This window comes from Eptatretus burgeri, chromosome 3, assembly GCF_056783735.1.
Source record: "Eptatretus burgeri isolate ZD-2024b chromosome 3, Ebu_testis_v1, whole genome shotgun sequence".
NCBI classification, from domain to species: domain Eukaryota; kingdom Metazoa; phylum Chordata; class Myxini; order Myxiniformes; family Myxinidae; genus Eptatretus; species Eptatretus burgeri.
In genome coordinates, this window is record NC_140963.1 from 57,006,536 (window position 1) to 57,027,051 (window position 20,516).

The 20,516-nt window shown below is 44.3% G+C and overlaps 1 protein-coding gene across 3 annotated transcripts in view; it reads right to left on the reverse strand.

The window, feature by feature from the left end:
* LOC147029968 (endoplasmic reticulum aminopeptidase 1-like) overlaps positions 1-20,516 on the reverse strand; it is a 93,225-nt gene that overhangs the window by 62,746 nt on the left and 9,963 nt on the right. For 2 of the 3 annotated variants that reach the window (XM_085873533.1, XM_085873532.1), the window contains exons 3-4: positions 14,973-15,882; positions 3,236-3,374 (exon numbers count right to left, since the gene is read on the reverse strand). In XM_085873533.1, coding sequence (XP_085729659.1) covers positions 3,236-3,374; positions 14,973-15,882 — 1,049 coding nt within the window. Of the gene's footprint in view, positions 1-3,235; positions 3,375-14,972; positions 15,883-17,093; positions 17,213-20,516 lie in introns of those variants that run through there. The other variant, XM_085873531.1, reaches the window with a different exon arrangement.

Consider the following 20,516-nt stretch of genomic DNA (forward strand, 5'->3'; position numbering starts at 1 on the left):
ACGAAGCCAACACCAGGCTTGTGTAGCTGTTGAGCTATGCTAATCAAGCCTCCTCTATCAGGCTGGAGCAGATGAGAACTTTATAGAATGAAAGTCATCTGCTGAGACTGCAGAGCAGATTATGGTTATAATACGAGTTCCTCACAAGGAACTTTGATGCAGGAGGAGACCATTTGGCCCGTAAAAGCTTATGCCATTATTACAAACCTATGGTTGTTTGTCCATTCTCCATCCTTTGTAAATGCTGAGCATGGAGCAAGGAAGCAGCACGTACCATTTGTAAAGTATTTTCTATGACTCGGCCGGGATTCGATCCACTGACCTCCCAGACCCAGAGTCCTCGAACCATTAAGATTATGCATACCCAGCAAGATTTAAGACAATACTTCGTTTGCAACATATTCCTTTTCTATAACATACTTATTATTCACAGGAATTACGTATCACGGTTTTACTTTCAAACCTTTTTCGCAGGAATTATAATTTGCACAACTTGCATATCTGTGTATATGACAATTTGTGGAAAATGCAAATCAAGATGGCGCCAGTCGGATACTACGCCGCCATTGCCACTATGGTACTGTTGATGCTAATTATCTCAAGTAAAACGCTAATTTATGCTAATCTGCCATTATGTGCTCAATGCATAATGGCAAAATAAAAGTATGTGCAAATCCGAGTTCATGTTGATCAGCCATAAAAAGTGTACCAAGTTCGACAAAAATCATCCTAATGAATAGTGTACAAACATAACCTTCTGAACCATCACCGAACAAGATATCATTGTGGAAATAGATAAAATCTCCAAAAAAACACTATTGGCATGCCAAACCCTCAGCATCGCGAGATGCAAGAAGTAGCCGAAAACCACACAGTTTGTTGTTACTTTAATAGCCAAAAAATCCGAGAAAAATAAAGAATGGAGATTATAAGAACGACAATGACCAGCTTCCAGCCAAGATTGCCCGCACTGCTATGATTGGTGGAGCACATGCCATGAGGAAATTCCAAACGCAGCTGGGGCGGCCCATAAATGACAGCATGGTCAGAAGTAGGCAATAAAGGCTGCCAACCTGAAGAAGAATAAATAATACAGAGAAGACAATCCGGTCCTTGTCGGAAAAGCCGAGAGGTCCTCCCTTGCTCTTGGGTGAAAAGTGCAACGACGACACGGTGAACGACTGGATTTTTAAAAAATTTGGCTCAAAAGGTGTGGTGATCAACCTGCGTATTGTGTTAATTACGGAAAGTTAATGATGGCACAACCAGAACCAGTGGCATAATGGTTACAGCACCCAATCCGAGTCTAGAAGGTTGGTGGTTCAAACCCTGGCCGAGTTATACTAATGCTATTTAAAATCGTATGTGCAGCTTCCTTCATTGACAATCAGTATTTAAAAGGACAGAGCACTGACAAACAACGCTGGGAAGGCAATGGCAAATTACCCAGGATAAACCTTGCCAAGAAACTACTTCGGCAGCACCAACGTTCTGCAAAGAGTATGGTACATCAACTCGGATCAATCAATTATGGCAGACTTTAGGCTTTTAATTTAACAATCGTGCTGTAGTATTCAACTCGAGACTTTAGGTTGACATGTGCTGAGAGAACATTCCCTTGTTGCTCATATTTAAACGTATATTTTGTTTCAAATAAGTAAGTGAATTCTGTATATTTTCTGCGAATTATAATACCCACAAATTATAATGAGAAAACAGCAGATATCAACCGCAAAAATTAATTACATGCCAATATTAACAAGATTTGGTGGCATAATGGCTCGAATCCACTCTGAGTCTCGGACATCGGTGGTTCGAACCCCCGGCAGAGTCATATCAAAGACTAAGAATGATATGTCCTGCTTCTTTGCTCCATTCTCAGCATTTAAAGGACAGAGCATTGAAAAAATCCCCCATAGGTTGGCATCCATGCAGTCCAAAATTCCTCCTCGATGGACCTGCTGAGTGCGGACAAAAGTGACATCATAATGATGATGTCGCTGGAACCCAGAGTGCTCTGGGAATTGATATCACTTCAATTGATATTCACCTAAAGCTGCGTTTGTGTGTAAAAGTCAAGTCTGGTGTCGTCTCATGTCTTCGTCTGTGTGAGCATGTGCAATTTGTCACAGCTCCTCCATAAGCCTTAGAGCCTGTAAAAATAATTAAAAATAAAAATACTGCTGAACAAAATCCAACCACATATTGCCTGTTGACAAAGGGTACTTACTCCAAGTCTGGTTTCTGTTTGGGTGGCACATCTGGGGGAGGGGATTCAGGTTGGGGGGGGGGCGAACCAATTCTCTCAATGTAAACGTGTATTGTTTAGTGCCCCTGGTAGTAGCCAGTATTATAAATCATCTGGTGTAAAGAAAGTTTAAACAACTTGATAATTATGCATTTTGGTGATGTTGAAATCCGAGTGAGAATGATACACTTCACTCTGTTTTTTTTTGTTTTTTTAATATAATTTTCTTTTAAAGTGAAGGTTCAAACTAAAGCGCCCAACCAACACTCAGCTTTGTAGCGAAGCAGAAGCAATTTTTTGCTCACTCCACATAAAAGCAGCAAGGATGGCTGATGAAGGTGATGTTAGCCGAGTTCCAAGCAGATGGAAGATGACCGAGGGCAAATGATGGGGTGAACAAAACAGAATGTTTGTGAAGTAAACCATGCCTTCGTTTATCAAATCAATCAGCGAAGTGAAGGATAAAAACGCCGAGCACCACAAAAAAGTCAAAGCAAGCTGTGAGGTTGCGTTTTCAACATTTGAAACGATTCTATCGCCAACTCAACCTGTGTTCAGTAAAGACTGCGACTTTTGGTCAATGGTTTCACCGACTTGATGATGATAACCAAAAGTGCGTCCGATGGCACGTCAACTGGACTTCAAAATTACACAAACAGCACGAAAAAAAAAACATCAGAGCCATGACAAAGAGGTTGCTGCTTCTGTTAAAAAAAAAAAACAAAAAAAAAAATTTAAATTTAAATTCTCAACTCTATTAGATGGAAATTTTTAAAATGCAAACATACAAACACACCAAAATGTTGCCAATTTGGCAAGCAAATATTGCATACATTTGTCTATAACATGACTATTTAATCATTTCATGGCTTTGCATGCTTACCTTACAATGTGAGTCAGACGTCTCTTAAATTGTGCCATTAGTACAGTCATTATACTTTATAAAAAAAGTGGGTAAAACGACACCGCAGTGCAACCACAATTTACCAGTGGCATGTTGGCCAGAGCGACATGCCTGTTCTCACGCACAAGGCTGAGGGAAAAATTGGCTTTGAATGCAGGTTCATCAAAACAAGGAAACACCATCCGTGCATATGTCGGCTCAAATTGCGTAACAGCCAGGTACCTAAAAAAAAAAAAAAGCAAAAAAAAAAAAAGCAAAGTCATTGTAAACAATGATATCTTTTTGGCTAGGCGCCTGCGCAAGAGCCCCCACTCCCTACCTCCCTCAAAGTCTCATTCGCATAATAAACCCAGTGGTGTGTGTGTATAATTATATATATATATATACATACATATATATATATATATATATATACATATATATATATATATATACATACATACATATATATATATACATACATATACACATATATATATATATATATATATATATATATATATACATACATATATATATATATATATATATACACACACATATATATAAAAAAGGACCACCATCACGGCTTCTTCACTGTCAGCTCCGGTGCAGCAGGAAATTATATTAATGCACATTGGTTCACCCATCAATTAGAAGGCTGCAAGTTGGTTGTGCAAGCTAATATCAACGCATCAGCCCCCATTTGCACATCCACCTTTATGACAGACACAAACCCCAACCTCCTTCCCCCCCCCCACCCCTCACCCCCACCGTATTGCCACTTGAGAGTTGCTTGGGCCCACTTCACCAATCATGGTGCTGGTGGGATTGCAATCCCTGCATGCAAAGATGCACAGCCAGAAGCAGCAGGGGCAGGTAAAAAAAGGATGTGCATGGGTGGAATGCAAGAGGGAGAAGAGAGAAAATAGTACGAGTATGGTCAGACTTACAGTTCTGGGTCTCAGCATGTTGGATGTTGGTTTTTACCTGCCTCATTGAAGCTCATCAAACCTGAGTTTTCCACAGTGGACCTGTCCTGTTTTTCTGTTAGCTTCATTCCTGTGTTGCTAATTGTGTTTTTAACCCATTGCTGTCATTTTTTTTGTACATGTTTGGGGTGGATTATTAAATGAATGTCCTTGTGAGTATCTGGCCGAACTCCCTCCCCCCCCAACCCCCGAGCCACACATCAGAGCTTCCCCCTCGCCAAGACCCCACCCAGCCTTCCCTTCGCCCACACCCCACCCAGCTTCTGCTTCGCCTGCACCCCTCCTGGATTTTCCCGAGCCACTCCCAGCATCCCCCTCGCCCTTCCCAGATTCCCGCTTGCCAAAGGCCCACCCAGTTTCCCCCGAGCGCAAGCCACTCCAAGCTTCGCCTGAGCCAATGCCCCCTCTCACTCTACCTTAGATCCCTTCCTTTGCACCTCTCCACATTCCTGCACCCGACCAATGCCTCCTTCCTTGCACCAAATTGTGAACATCCAACACACAAGACCTCTGCTGTAATCTGACAGATCTCTCAGAATCGGCTGATGCTAACAAGACATCTGCTTAACATAATCCTTCCCACATGATGTAGCAGACCCCTCAATGTCTCCCTGACGATGGCCACCTCAAGTTCGACAGATTGAGTCCCGTCCCGCTGATAGAGTTGCAGTCTACATCAAGAACTCCATTTCTCACTATCCTTACACCTCAAAACGTGTACGAACTGCTGACACCCCCAAACCCACATGAGTACCTTTGGCAGTGTCTTTGCCTCTGATCAAACCTTGTCTTTATCTATGTCCTGAATTGTCCTAAAAACAGTGATGAATCGATTTTAATCTCTCTCTGCCAAAATGGACATTTTTTTTTTGTATACATTGTCGAGGCTCGTATGAAAGCAAACACACTGCACAGCAAGGAGGGCAAGAGAGAGAAGGCCAAAAACAGTGGGGAACAGAGACATGAGGAGATCTGTGGAAGGGAGAGGGAACACGGGGTTCCGGGAACACGGGGTAAACAAGATGGATGGACACCACAGGGACTTTCAGGACTTTACACAACAGGGAACTTTCGGGAAGGAAGGCAGGGCATTTGAAGGAGGTGGGTTTGGGGTGGATGAACGAGGGTAGAAAAGATCGTGGTTTTGGATGGGGGAAGATAAGAGGTGGTGATGAACAGCTGTTTTGAAGACTTGGAGGGAAGAATGGGATTGAAGAGTGTGGGAGTATTTTTTCCAAAGGCGGGAAAAAAAAAAGAGTGAAGGTGAGCAGTGATTCGTGATTTTGGTAGTTTTACCAGAAGGGGGTTGTTGGCGGACCTTGAGTGCCCTGTGGAAATATGGGGGGGGGGAGGGGAAATATCACAGACAGAGCAGGAGGCGTGGGGGGGCAAGACCGGAGAGGAGACGGTTGAAGACAGAAAGACCACCGACCAACCTGCGGCAAGAGAGTGATAGGCCCAAAGACTCAGCCTCATCGCGGAAGATACTAATGATCCAAAATGCCTTGGTTTCCACAGCGAGAAGCCGAGAAAGATGAGAGGCAGAAGCACCAGCCCAGAGGGGTGAGCAGTACTCCATCAGGCTGCGGACTAAAGCTTTGCATGTGGTCAGGAGCTGAGGTGGGCCGAAGAAGGACTTTGCACGATGGAGAATTCCCAGTCAGTGACTGGCTTTGGAGGCCAGATTGGAAATGTGGCTTTCCCAGGAAAGATCATGGCAGATAGTGAGACCCAGAAGCTTGAAAGAAAGGACTTCTAAAAGAGGATTGCTGAGAAAGTAGATGGGGGGTTTTTCCAAACCGTCCTTTCGGAGAGACATTGTGAGAGTGTGAGATTTGTCCGGATTGAAAGACATGTTCCACGTGTTGGACCAGTTTGTGATTTTACCCAGATCTGCAAAGAGCGAAGAAGCTGCTGCTTGCTGGTTTGAGGGATGACAGATGGTAGGGCAGAGGGTGGAGTTATCAGCAAAGAGATGAAGAGGATTTTCCAGAGTCAGAGTGATCATTGATGAAAACCAGAAAAAGAACAGGGCCCAGAACGCTGCCTTGAAGAACTCCAGCCTGGACAAGAAGAGGGGATGAAAGAACTCCATTTAGGGCCACACGTTGGCTGCGACAGGAGAGGAAGTCTGCGAGTCACGAGTGAAGATGGCCTTGGATACCATAAGTGGAGAGTTTGGTAAGCAGGGCAGTGTGCCAGACCATCTCAAAAGCACACGATATGTCTAGGGATATGGCTCTGATTTCATGTCTGGCATTGAGGACCTCCATCCAGGTTGGAGTGACCTGGTCTCAAACCAAATTGATGGTTTGACGTTTCGGTCAAACACCACGTTACGAAACGCCGTTTTACAACGTTTCGGTCAACGCCAGACCGCATAAACGACAGTGGTCCCATAAGATTATAATGGAGCTGAAAAATTCCTATCGCCTTGTGATGTCGTCGCCGTCGTAGCGCTGCCAGTTGTATAAAAGTACAGTATAGCACATACAATTAATGTATGTACAGTACATAACACTTGATATTGATAATAAACAACTACAGTGTGGCCCCGTTATAACGTGATCGTTGAGGTCCATAAAATGTCATTGCGATCGTCGCGGCGTCGCGCTAAATGGGGATTCAAGGAAATCACTGTTCAAACGAACCCAGTGTTGACCTAACATCCTAAAACACCCCGATTTTCACCCTATTTGACCCGTTTTTTGCACGTTTACCTTCGTGCAATTAAATTACCTTTGAAGTAAAGAATTCCACGAATAAATCGTTTTTGTTACAGCAGAAATTAAAACACAAATTGATTTTTAGTGAAGCTTTTTATGTTGTTAAAACATTCGCACTGTTCCGAAAATATATCACCCAACTGTTCCACGTGTTGGACACGTTTGTGATTTTATCCAGATCTGCGGAGAGCGAAGAAGCTGCTGCTTGCCGGTCTAAGGGATGACAGATGGTACGGCAGAGGGTGGAGTCATCAGCAAAGAGAGAAAGAGAATTTTCCAGAGTCGGAGAGATCATTGATGAAAACCAGAAAAAGAACAGGGCCCAGAACGTTTCCTTGAGGAACTCCAGCCTGGACAGGAAGAGGGGATGAAAGAACTCCATTTAAGGCCACACATTGGTTGCGGCAGGGGAGGAAGTCTGCGAGCCATGAGTGGAGATGGCCTTGGATACCATGGGAAGAGTTTGGTGAGCTGGGCAGGGTGCTAGACTGTGTCGAAAGCACACTATGTCTTGGGATATGGCTCTGATTTCATGACTGGCATTGAGGACCTCCATCCATTGTTGGGAGAGCAGAAGCAGCATATCCAGGGTAGAGTGACCTGGTCTGAAACCAAATTGAGGATCGGAAATCAAGCCATTGGAGAAGAGGAAGGATTTCATTTCTGAAGCGATGATGGATTCCATAACCTTGCTGCTGATTGAGAGAAGGCTGATTGGTCTGGAGTTGCAGGGATCTGGTTTTTCACCTTTTTATGCAGAGCGGTATTGTTAGCTGATTTCCAAGCAAATGGCAGATGACCTTGAGCAAACGAGAGGGTGAATAGAACAGAGAGAGGGTGAGCAAGAGCAGAGGAGCAGGTTTTTAGGACACGTGGGCTGATGCCATCTGGACCGGTTACAGAATCTGAGTCGAGGTTTGACAGCAAGCTCTCCACTTTGTCAGGAGAAAAGGACACAGAGTCCAGGGACAGTTGGGTGCGACTGGGTAAGGTGGGTATAGAAAGTGATGGGTTTCATACACAAGATTTAGATGCAAATACCGAGTTTAGGCATTCAACCTTTTCACATGCGATGTCAGCAGTGCAGCCATTTGAGGTAAGAAAGGAGATGGAGGGGGAACATACACCAGAAACAGATTTGATTGGATGCCACCAGGATTTGGACGAGGGAAGACAGGTTTGAGAGTTCAGGCTTGAGATTAGAAACATGTTGTTTTCTCGCTCTCCTGAGGGTAGACGCACATTTGTTCCAAGCTTTGTGGTTGGAACTGAGATTGCCTTCAGTTGGATTCGCCTTCCATGAGGCAAAGGCAAGTTGTTTCAGGAAACCACTGATTGAACCAGTGATTCCAACTATCTTCCTCATCCTGTACATGGTGATATAATTTGTCACCATGCCAATAAGGGACTTTCCAAATGATGCAATCTGCTCAAGAATGATTTGTGCACATGCACAGAAACCACCAGCAGCAGCCACTATTATGGCATGCTAAAATATATCATGCGTGCAATATAAGGATTGTGAGCTAAAATGGCTCACAAAGCTTCCAAAATATGTTGAAAATACTTGGGAAAGCATCTGATAGAAATGTGTATGCCTTTGCACAATGAAAGAGTTTGAGAACTTTTTCAGCTCACCGACAGGGCTGAGATATTACAGCTGCCGTAACCAAGACTCCCGACAATTTGGACTGGTGCAAGCCCTGAATAACTGTGTATGGGAAGTGATACCCAAACCCCATGACCATCGCTGACAGCAAGTGGATTTTGAATCTTGTGAGAGTCAGTCCTGTGAACATAGCAGGCTTGATTTATTTAATGGACGTCTACAATTGGAAAGACGATGTTGTGTGTCATTACCAAGTAATGGTTCCCAACTCTTCGCCAAAGACATTCATGACATGAAAATACACAAAGCTTGCACCATCGATATTTATGGCAGAACCAGATGTACCAGGCAGACTTCCCTGAGGGAGACACCGCATCTGGTTTGTGTGCTTCTTTACAGTGATGGGAAGGTCATATCTGAGGCTTGTGAATGCACAGGGTTAAAATAAACTTTTTAAATGATACTTTCTATTGAGGGGGTTGGGGGTGGGGGGTGTAGACAGCACTATGGCAGCTGTGAGGGTTGATATAAATATATGGTTCTTGTGCCACAAGATAAATGCTACTAGACTTTTGCATTTTTTTTACTCAAAGAAGTGTCCACCCATATGTGTATGTGCATATGTATGTGTATGTGTCACCGCTCGCTTGTATTAACAGGAAATGATAGGAACCCAACACCGAGCATCCATGGGTATTTCTCGTATTTCCGACATTTTGTGAGTCTGATTTTCACAGGAACACAACAATTAAGATAAACTACCTTGAAATTGCCACTTTCGATTAAATGTTGAAAATTATGCTGAAAATTATGATTTGAACTGCAGATTTCACGCAAGCAATGGCAGGTTAAAAGTGCCCATGATAGCAAGACTGAGTCATTGAAAATGCACACACAGCGCAGGTGCAAAAGGCCTCATTTGTATAAATGCATAATTTCAAAAATCCCATATCGGCTGGGTGTTGGTACTTTTGGCATCAACCACCATACTGAAGGAGTTTTGTGACTCCACGAGTTTGACTCAATGTGACATTTTCAACCCCAATTTCTGCCGTTTACAAATCCTCCCTTCTGGATTTGTTAATTACAAACTTTACTTGCGAATGTCAACTGCTCTTCCACTGTACCAATTGTTTGTCTGATCACATGCTTGTGAAAGCCAGTATCTCTATGGCTGGTCTCATCTCCATCACCCCTGATATCGACACAGCCTCGGAATTCTTCCACAGAAACCTTCTCTCTCTGATACACAGATTCATCCTATCCCATCTCGTCATCATACCCATCCTCAAATGGCCCATGACACACAAAAGCTGGAGTTAGGCAGTTGCCTTGAAGAAGCAACTTGCCATCTATTCCTGAAAGGCAATTCTGTCTGAACGGAATCTCAGATCATTACAAAAAGCCTGTGACATATGTCCACTCTCAGTGGAGCCAGAAAACAACATCTGGCCAAGTATAAGGTTGAACTTTCAAACCTGCCTCCTCCTTCAAAAGACCTGGTAGCACCCTTTTAAGGCTAACTTTGAGTATGCTCCCCCTACATAAATTCCCTCACTTCAAATGGCATCGTAGCCGACTCTGCTAGCCTCTTCTTATTCGTGTGCAGCCTGTGGCTGCTGGTTGCATCATTGATTGAGGGCACAGCTATGCTGCTGATGCAATGCCCCCATTACCAGTACACTGGTGCTCATTTCACCAACCTCAGAAGGATGACAGGCTGAGTCAACTGCACCTGGTGTTAATTCAACAGCCGACGGGGGCTCAAACTCAAGGCCCATAGATCCAAAGCCAGACATCTGAACCGCAAAGCCAACACCAGGCCTCATTCTGCTAGGAAGGAGACCGAATAACTCAATTCTGTATTTGCTTCCAAACTGTGCCCCTCAACCACTTGCCTACTCTACCCAGTAACACCCAACTGGCCCTGGTTACTGTGTCTGTCAAACCTGAGAAGGTGGAGAAGTTTCTCGTAACCCTAGACTTGGATTCACCAACTGGTCCAGATTGCATCAGTGCCCGAGTCTTAAAAACCGTCTCTTCTGCTCTTACAAATCTTTCTCCTACGTTCACCCTCTTATTTGCCCAAGGTCATCTCCCATCTTTGTGGAAGTCAGCAAACATCACTGAAGTACACAAAAACATGGTGCAAAACAGATCCTCTCAACTACAGACTTCTTAGCTTACTTCTAATCAGTAACAAGGTCAGGAATGAATAATCATTATTCCAAATCTTCATGAATGATCTCACTGACTGAAAAACCCTCTTTTTCTCTTTGCTGATGACTCCCCACATCCTTCTTACAGACAGGCAGCAAGCAGCCTTTTCCCTCTCATCAAACCTTGACAAAAATCAAACGGGTGAAACACTTGGAATATGTCTTTCAAGCATGAGAAATCCCACACATTCATTCTCTCAGAGATTCAGTCACTCAAACTCTTTGGTCTTACACTCAGCCATCATCTCTCTTGAGCAAGCCACATTTCAAAGTTGGCCTACAAAGCCAGATGCCGACCGGGCATCCTCCATTGTGCAAAGTCCTTCCTTGACACACCTGAGCTCCCATCCACTGACAAGGCTTTCATCCAGAGCTTGGAGTACTGCTCACCCCTCCACGCTGGCTGGCTCCCCTGCTTCACATCTTGCTCTGCTTTACACCATGGAAACCAAGGCTTTCAATATCATAGGAATCTCTCAGGATGAAGCAGAGTCCAAGGACCGATTCCTTCACCATTGCCGACAGGTCGGTGGTGCCTCTGTCTTCTTCCACCTCATTTCTGTTCTTGCACCCTCTGCCCTCTCCGTACCAGCAACTCCCTCAGAGTGTAACTGCCAAAATCCAGAACCATTGCTCACCTCCACTCATTTATGCCTCCCCCCCCACCTATGGTTCCACATTTCAAACTCTCTTCAATCTCATTCTGCCCCTCCAGGTCTTCAAAGACAGCTGTTCACCACAATCTAAAGCCATGATCTTTTCTACACCCGTTAAACCACCACCCACACCTCCAAGAATTTTGCTTATGTATCCATCTTGTTCACTCCCCTTGCGTTCTCCCCTACCCCTCATGATTATCTGCATCCCTTGTTTGTCCATCTCCTTCTACTTTATCCCTCCGCCCCGCCTTTCCCTTTGGTATATTATGTCCGAATCTGTTCCATGTCCAAGCTCTTCGACGAGCCTTGAACACGTATAAAATGTTTGTTTTTTTTAAACATCACAGTTGCCATCAAATTCTTCGTTTTCTCCAACAACCTGATCTCAGGCCATCAGTTCAGATTCTGACCTGGTCATTCTACCCTGGAATTGCTCTTGCTCTCCCAACAATGGATAGAGACCCTCAATCTCAGACATGAGATCAGGGCTGTCGCTTGACATACCTCAAGAATTCGATGCAGTCTGACACCCTGCTTTGCTCTCCAAACTCTTTCCTGATGGCATCCAAAGCCACATCCTCTCAAGTCTTACCGAATTCATCCACTCTCACTTGTAACAAGTCTTTCAATCCTGACAAATCTCACACTCTTATTCCATCCCTCCGAAAAGACCATCTGGCCAACTACAACATTGACGCTATTAACAATCCTCCAAAGCTCGCCAACGACTGGGAATTCTCTGTCGTGCAAGGTCTTTCATCGGTACATCTGAACTTTTGTCGAACTACAAGGCCTTAATCTGCAACTTGATCAAGTACTGCTCTTCCCTTTGGGCTGGCACTACTGCCTCACACCTTTTGCTCAGCTTGATGCAGTGGAAACTAAGGCCTTCAACATCTCCTGTGATGAAGCACCCTCTGCTGCTTCTCTGGGCCTCTCACTTCCAGATTACAGGTCTCTCTGCCTTCCATGTAATTTTGGAGATAACAGGAACCGAAACGAGGAGGTCCTCATTTCTGTTCTTGCACTCTCTACCCATTCCGTGCTCTGTCGCACCAAGGTTTTGACAGGGTGCACACGGTCTGGCAGTAACCATATTCTGATGAAACTCCTAAAATTCAGGCTCACTACTCACCTCTACTCATTCATTCCTCTTTTTCTCCCCACTTGTGGAATCTCATTCTTCTCTCTTACGTTTCAAGAAAGCTGTTCACCACCATCTCAGGTAATCCTCATCCATACCCATCACCCGTGATCTTTTATCCTTCCCCACCCCTCCCCCTCCCCACCACCCCCATTAACCTTCCCAAAGTCCATTTCTTGCCATGTTTCCCCCAACCTCATTACCATCCTCTTGAATTTTTATTTATTTGTTCCATTTCTGCTTCTTTCCAAATTTTCCCTTGCACCTCTCTGACAGAGTTTGTGCCTATATCCAACTTGTTCAACCTGTGTCCTCCAGTCCCCACATCCTTTTTTCCTCCCAGTCTCCCTCTATTTTGTCTATCTACCCTGTTGTTGGTGTTTTCCTCCCACTGTTCTTTTTGTCCATCCTGTGCGGTCGCTCCTTCATGAGCCGAGACTCTGTATTCCAAATAATAATAAAAAACAATTAAACAAGGACAAAAATACAGTCAGAAGATTCATATGAGGGGCGCAATTGGAATGGTGCGTCAAGCTGTGCAAAGCAACAGCCTCCCTCAGCCCTCAATTGGCCCGATAATCCACACGTAGGGATCGCAAGCTGTAGAGCCTGCCGTTAATCCCCATTGTTTTTATCCCATAACGATTAAAGTTTTGTTTTGCAACTATTGCGTTCCTAAGCTCATTCCTTTGTAGAAATTAGGCTTTGGCATATTAATTAGAATAAGATTTGTGTGACTATGTGTCTTGTCATTGTTCGTTTGGCGTTTTTGTCGTTGTTGGAATGTCGAATTTTGTGTGCTTATTTATTAAATACTCTGCTCATTTGGTTATCAAGGAATCTTATAAAACAGCCAACATGGAAATTAGACACATATCTTCTCCCCGCTATTTTAATTATTGGAAAAAGCCATGAGCAAACATGGAAAGAAAGCCCACGCTCGACCAAAATAACCAATCACCACTTCATAACAAGAGATTAGGTCCCACCACAGCAACACTCTTAGTGTTGTGTGGTTTCACACACACACACACACCATGCATGTTACAAATATTGTTACCTCTGCCACTAAAGGGAGAAGGAGGTTATGTTTTTACCCCTGTCTGTTTGTTTGTGTGCAGGATATCTCAAAAAGTTGTAGACGGGTTCAGAGGATACTTGGTAGACAGGTTGGGTATATGACAAGGAAGAATTGATTCGATTTTGGTGAAGATCCGGAACCGGATCCAGATATTAAAAAAAAAATTATTTCTTAAGTGATTCTTCACCAGAGAGGTTGGGCTGAAGTGATATATATATATATATATATATATAGCGAGATATTTAATGAAAAAAAATATTGGTGCCGATATGTTCTGTTGGATCAGGCATTGCGGGGCGGAGGTATGTGTTCTACATAATATCCACACAGACATAAAAAATATGTCCATCAGCTTCAGGATAGCCGAGACTCCCTCGAGGTATGTCCACTCCCCTCTGAGCTGTCTCGCCAGGTTTTGAGTCTTGACCAAGCTATAAATTGTCAACCTGGTAATTCACATGTATATCGATGCATCAGTCTGTGCACCACCCATCAGAAAAATGTTAAACCAGAGGACCTGTCGAAACCAGGAGGACCTGTCAGATGTTAAAGATCCCATGATGTCATACGTGAAAGAATAAGCCACTGGCACCCTGAACAAGTTCCTGCCATCTTCAGCTCAATGTCAGGTCTGGCCAGTTAGATTCTCAACCAAACGACAAACTGTCAGATTAGTACTTCACCGGCAGAGCATTAAAAAAAAAAATAAGGACTCTCTCTTGGATAGATATTATGCTGGTGACTAATCTGCTCACATTCATTGGTGAATATTAAAGATATTTTGACCAAAAGTAGAAGAGTTATCGACAGCACCTTTCCCAACGTCTAAATTCCTCCCTAAAACTGTAGGTTGCATGTGGCCCAACAAGTCTGTCTGTCGGACATAACTTGACACCAGGTTAAACTGTTTGTTCTCTCAGAATGAGGGCAGACGCTCCTACTCCGTAAACAAATTCACATACCCATCTATTCCCACGTCATACATGAACATTCATCTTTATAGCTATAAAAACCAACAATAGCATAACATGTATGAGTGATTTGTGTTGACAGTTCGTGCTACCTTCTGAGACTGCCACATTAAACAGGAATCCCAAGTCACACCTCATATACAAGGTGAATAGTTAAGTAAAGGTATACCGCCTTGATTTGCCCATTCTCTGCAAATACCCTCACAAATCATGCTGTTTACAAGCCTAATACTATAGTTAAACTACATCACCACACCCCAATCCTAAAAATAAATACCGACCACGATGCCGCCTCACAATAAATCGCCAGCCCACACCCAAAATAAATTCCATCCCCACCACCATCCTTACACTCTTCTGCCCCTGCTCCTACCCACTTTACACCCTCCAAACTCCGATTGCCATATGACATGCAAAGCAAGCTTTCGGAAACGACTTACTTGAGAGTACCATATTCGTTCCGAGTGGTACTTCGGTAAAGACCCTTCAAATTATGAGAGAAATTCCCTGAAAAGTTCAACGAAAGCTCATATCGATGGTCAGGCTGCAGAAGCTCAGGTAATAGCAATGCGTGTTGCTGCAACGTGGAATTCGTCAGAATGCTGGATGGCAATGACAAGTTACCACCACCAAGGGCTGCTGACAGAATATTTATGCCCATCCCATGGAACACAACATAGCTGGTTGGCTCACTGACCATCAGAGTGACTCGCATTTGCCCCGAGAATGTCTCACTGGTAATATTTGGATGTAGGTGCAGTGTGTAGATTTCAGGCTGCACGAAACGTGGAAGGCGATTGTTGGACCAAGTGAAGTCTGCAATCTGTTGGCGAACAGAAGACGTTGGAGAGGGACGTGGGTTAGGATGACAATCATCTCCTGAATTGCATGGTCTCTGAACCTTATAGGCCAGCACCGTAACAGCTACGACAGCCAGAGCAAAAAGAAAAACTGTGGCGATTGCTCGGCGCAGGGTGCAAGCTGGGAAACCGTTGATGCCGGCAACTGTCCGGGCATTGCGTATCTCAGCGAGGTCACTGTTTCGCATTGCACCAGGCTCATCGTCCATACGGTACAAAAATGCAGTTCCGAGAAGCCGCCTTGACGAGTCTTCGTCCTCCTCATCTTCCTCCAATTCATCAAGGTCCAGGCCATAAACCGGGAGGCGAGAGAGACCAGGAGAATTGGGCACAGAATGCTGCTGTGCATCGTGCAGAATGTCATCTGTAGCACCAGTGTGATGCAATCCAATGGCAACGTCAGACATGCCATCGTCAATAGGAATGCCTTCCGTTTCATCCTCTTCAAACATCGAGTTTTCAATCATGTTCTTGGGCAGAAAGGCCCGATCTAATAGAAGAGGGGGGGTGGGAATAAGAGAATTCAGAGAAGAGATATTTAGAACAAAAATTGAAAAGCCAAAAACTGGATGAAAAGTGAAAAGAGATAACATAAACAAGGATGCAAGTCCTCAAGGACACAATCCACAATGGCACCTTAAAAATGGGACATGTAGATGTTACACTGAAATAGCCAAGCTATTTAATTCATCGATTAATATGAACATCGTGAAAATGGTGGTCGATATAAAAAAAGTATAGGCAGTCGAGATGGTAAATTGGATACAAAAAATAAATAAATTAAAGGTGGTGTGGTTGGGGTAAAGTGAAAATTTGTGGACTTGGACATTGGCGAATGGGAAAAGGTACAGAAATAAATAAATAATTTGAGGTGGCATGTCGGTCGGTAACAGTGATGGTAAAGTGTGGAAATATATGAATATAAATATATAAATAATTCACTGTGTGTTGGGATTGGACATGGAAAAGTGCATATAAAATTTGTCCACCTCATTATTATCATTATTGCAATCTTATTTCACAACCAGAAGGGCACTTGGGAGAGCGCATACCTTCACCAGGTTGATTAATTTACGTTTTGTATCCCCGATAGGCTGGATCTGGATTTGGACCTGAACTAAAATTTAAATCGGCTTGTTATCGTCACCTAACCAACTCACCCACCAAGTTACATCCGAATTCGTCCATAACTTTTTTGAAATATCATACTATATATCGTTTTCGCACAGTCACTCAATGGTGAAGAATCACTTAAAAAAAAATTCTTGGATCCTGATCCTCACCAAAGTCGAAACAATTCTTCGTTGTTATATACCCGACATGCCCACCAAGTTTCGTCCAAATATGTCCACAACTTTTTGAGATGTCCTGCTATATGTAGTTTGTGGCTCAATTTCCCAGTGGTGAAAAAAAAAATCACATTAAAAATTCTCAGATCCAGATCTTCACCAAAATCTAATCATTTTGTCCTTGTCAAATACCCATCTCCACAAAATTGTCAAAATGCGTCTACAATCATTTGAGATATTTTGTTCACAAACAGACAGTCAGACGGGAAAAAAAAACATAACCTCCATCCACATTCGGTGGCAGAGGTAATAATGTGTCATGATACCTCTCTTCTTTTTTGTTTTTAATCACAATCCATTGTTATAGAGACCGGAAATTTTACAAGCCATGCTTTTATTCAGATTACTTCACTTTTCTCATAATAATATGTATACAGTCTTCTTCTTCTTCTTCTTCTTCTTCTTTTTCTTCTTTCGGCTGCTCCCGTTAGGGGTCGCCACAGCGGATCAACCGTCTCCATGTCACTCTATCCTCCACATCTTCCATTGACACTCCACCCACCCGCATGTCCGCCGGATGTTTCTTGTATTTTATGTTTGATCGATTCAAGGGTGGAAATAAACTGAAACAAATAAATAAATAATTCAAGGTGGGATATCCATAGTGGAGAATGTAAAGTGTGTATAAATAAATAAATAAATAAATACATAATTCAAGGTGCTTTCCATATAGGTGGTGGTGATGGTAAAGTGCACATAAATAAATAAATTTATGGATAAATGCATGTTGGTAGTGCAGATGGTAAAGTGTACATAAATAAATAAGCACACGCGTGCATGGACACACGCGCACACACATACACACTTTGTGAGACCGAGTAGGTCTCTGTTCCATCTCCTGAAACCCACCCACGTCTTGAGAAAGTGGTCAACAACAACTTGCGCACGCACACACTATAGCAGGGAGGGGGAGGTGGCATGCTTTGCCGCCTCACCCTCACCTGGGATGGAAAGGACTGAGGGCCACGTCAAATACAGCCGTTTCTAAGGCTCCGCAGACCAAGCCGAATAAGGCAGCTTCGATGAGAACGAGGACCCATGCACGAGGCGCCCGGTATCGTGCTGTTCAACACGTTTTTCTGACGATGCCTGGCCCTGCAGCTTGGCAGGATTTGTTGACCCCATGCTGCCGGGAGAGAAGGCCGGAGCCTTTGACGACTCTCTCTTGCAAAGTTTTGCCCATTGAGGATGAAGCAGGGTGAGTTGCTTGGGATCGAGAATCACTTCTAATACGACGACTTTGATGGTAGCGAGAACCGAGCAGAGGACGGCAGCCTTGGAGAGACCGAGGGCGGCACATGTGGCAGCCGGAATCACACTGATCGACATGCATTTGGGACTTGGCCTGGCCTTGCGACTTGTTGGGTTTTGCCGACCCCATAATACTGAAAATAAAAGGCCTGAACTTTGGCGATTCCCATTTTACAAAGTTCTGCCAGCAGAGGATCGAGTTCCGTGGCATCCAGGAACGCGTCGAATACATCAACTTGAATGGGAGCGTGAATGCAAAATGCACCGAAAGACGACCCAGGAAGTCACACGGGAGGTGGCGTGGATCTACATTGTCGCCACTTCAGGGCCGAAGGCAGAAACGGAGAATGGATAAGGAAGTGGCTTGGTCCATGAGTCGTGGTACGTTTTTGGGGTGAAAATGGATGCTTCAGGACCAGAGAGGTCTCCATTCAGTCTTGGAGACTCACAAGTGGATATGACTACCAGTCATGGTGGCACGCACACACGCATGAATCGTGATTATACATATACACACATGTATAGATATAATATATAAATATATCACACACACACACACACACACACACACACACACACACACACACACACACACACACACACACACACACACACACACACACACACACACACACACACACACACACACACACACACACACACCTACCTCTGTATCTACTTCAGTCGTACCCAACTGCTCCTGGACTCGGTATCTATTGCACCTGCGAAGGTGTACAAGTTTCTGACAACCCGCAACTCTGACTGCTACTGGACTGGATGGCATCAGCTTAAGTGTCCTAAAAACCATCTCTGCTGCTCTAGTACATCCTCCCACTACCCATTTACTCCACTATTTGCCCCAAGTCATCTTCATCTGCTTGGAAATCAGCAAACATCACTGCATTACATCAAAAAGGTGCCAAAACTGATCACCTCAATTGAAGACTGATCAGCTTACTTCCAATCAGCAAGGTCATTGAATCAATCATCGCAGTTGACATGAACTCCTTCATTTTCTCCAGCAGCCTCATCTCAGATCACCAATTTGGATTCAGAACAGGTCACTCCACCATGGGCATGCTTCTTCCACTCACCCAAAAATGGATGCAAGCCCTCATTGTCAGACATGAGATCAGGGCCATCTCTCTGGGCATATCTCATGCTTTTGATACAGTCTGGCATCCCACATTGCTCTACAAACTCTGCCTATGGCATCCAAGGCCAACTCGACACATGGCTTTATGACTACCTCTACTATGGTAGCCAATGTGTCACTCTCAACAGAATCCTTCCATCTCATTTCCATCAAGGTTGGAATGTCCCAAGGCAGAATTCTGGGCCCAGTCCTATTCCCAATTCACTGGGGAAATCCCCTTTGTTGACGATTCCACCCTATGCCATGACATCCCTCTTCCTTCAGACAGACAGGCAGTTGCCAATTCCCCCTCTTTAGATTCAGATAAAATTATGACGTGAACAATCACTTGAACCATGCCTTTCAATCGAGACATTTATTATATACATATAAAGTGTGTGTGTGTGTGTGTGTGTGTGTGTGTGTGTGTGTGTGTGTGTGTGTGTGTGTGTGTGTGTGTGTGTGTGTGTGTGTGTGTGTGTGTGTGTGTGTGTGTGTGTGTGTGTGTGTGTGTGTGTGTGTCCATCCTCCATAACTCCAAAATCATGAAACCTAGCAGCTTGAAGCTTGGCATGCATACTGAGGGAACACCAAGGGAGTGCAAGAGTGAAAATTAGGTGTTTGGGTTAATTAAAACATCCCTTTTGAAGATAATCAACAGCCATATTTAATCATTTCCTTTATCAAGCGCATCCTTGGCCACCTCGCTCTCCCTGGAGGCGCATCTTCAGTTTCCTCACTGGGTTCTTAATTCGCCTCTTTTTTGACCGGCTCAACGATGCCTTGACTTGGAACAGGCCGCAACAATTTCTTCATGACAGGACCGAATTCATGATAGGACCGATAGGAGTTCGACCCCCCTCACAAAGACTCACTCAACAAGCCACTAACGTCGACACCCCTCACAAAGACTCACTCAACAAGCCACTCGTATTAACCTCGCAAATATTGTTGTGGGGCCAAGTTTCGGTGGCAAGCACGACCGCCAGGTGGAGCAGTAGAGTCAGCTCCACCGAACACCCGGAATTTATAGGTCGTCACCCCGGATAACTCCAGAGTCGACGGGTCCCTTATCGGATCGAAGATCGCCAATAGGTCGACTGCCAATATCAATTTAGCTAAATACCCATGTCGTCCAAACTACTGGGGAAATTTACCCTCGGCAGGATCTGCGCGATCCGGGCCGTTACCGAGCCGGTTCCGAGTCGTACCCCGAGCGGAGAGTACCAGATTCCTGCCGGGCCGACGGCACGATTACAGCAACAATGAAGCCTCCTAATTCCCGTTCGCAGCGCAGCAAACCAATGGTGGAAAGGACAAGGACGTGCTGGGACATTCAACAAAAGGGGAATTTATTAACAATGATAATTGGGGAACGAGGGGAGCACG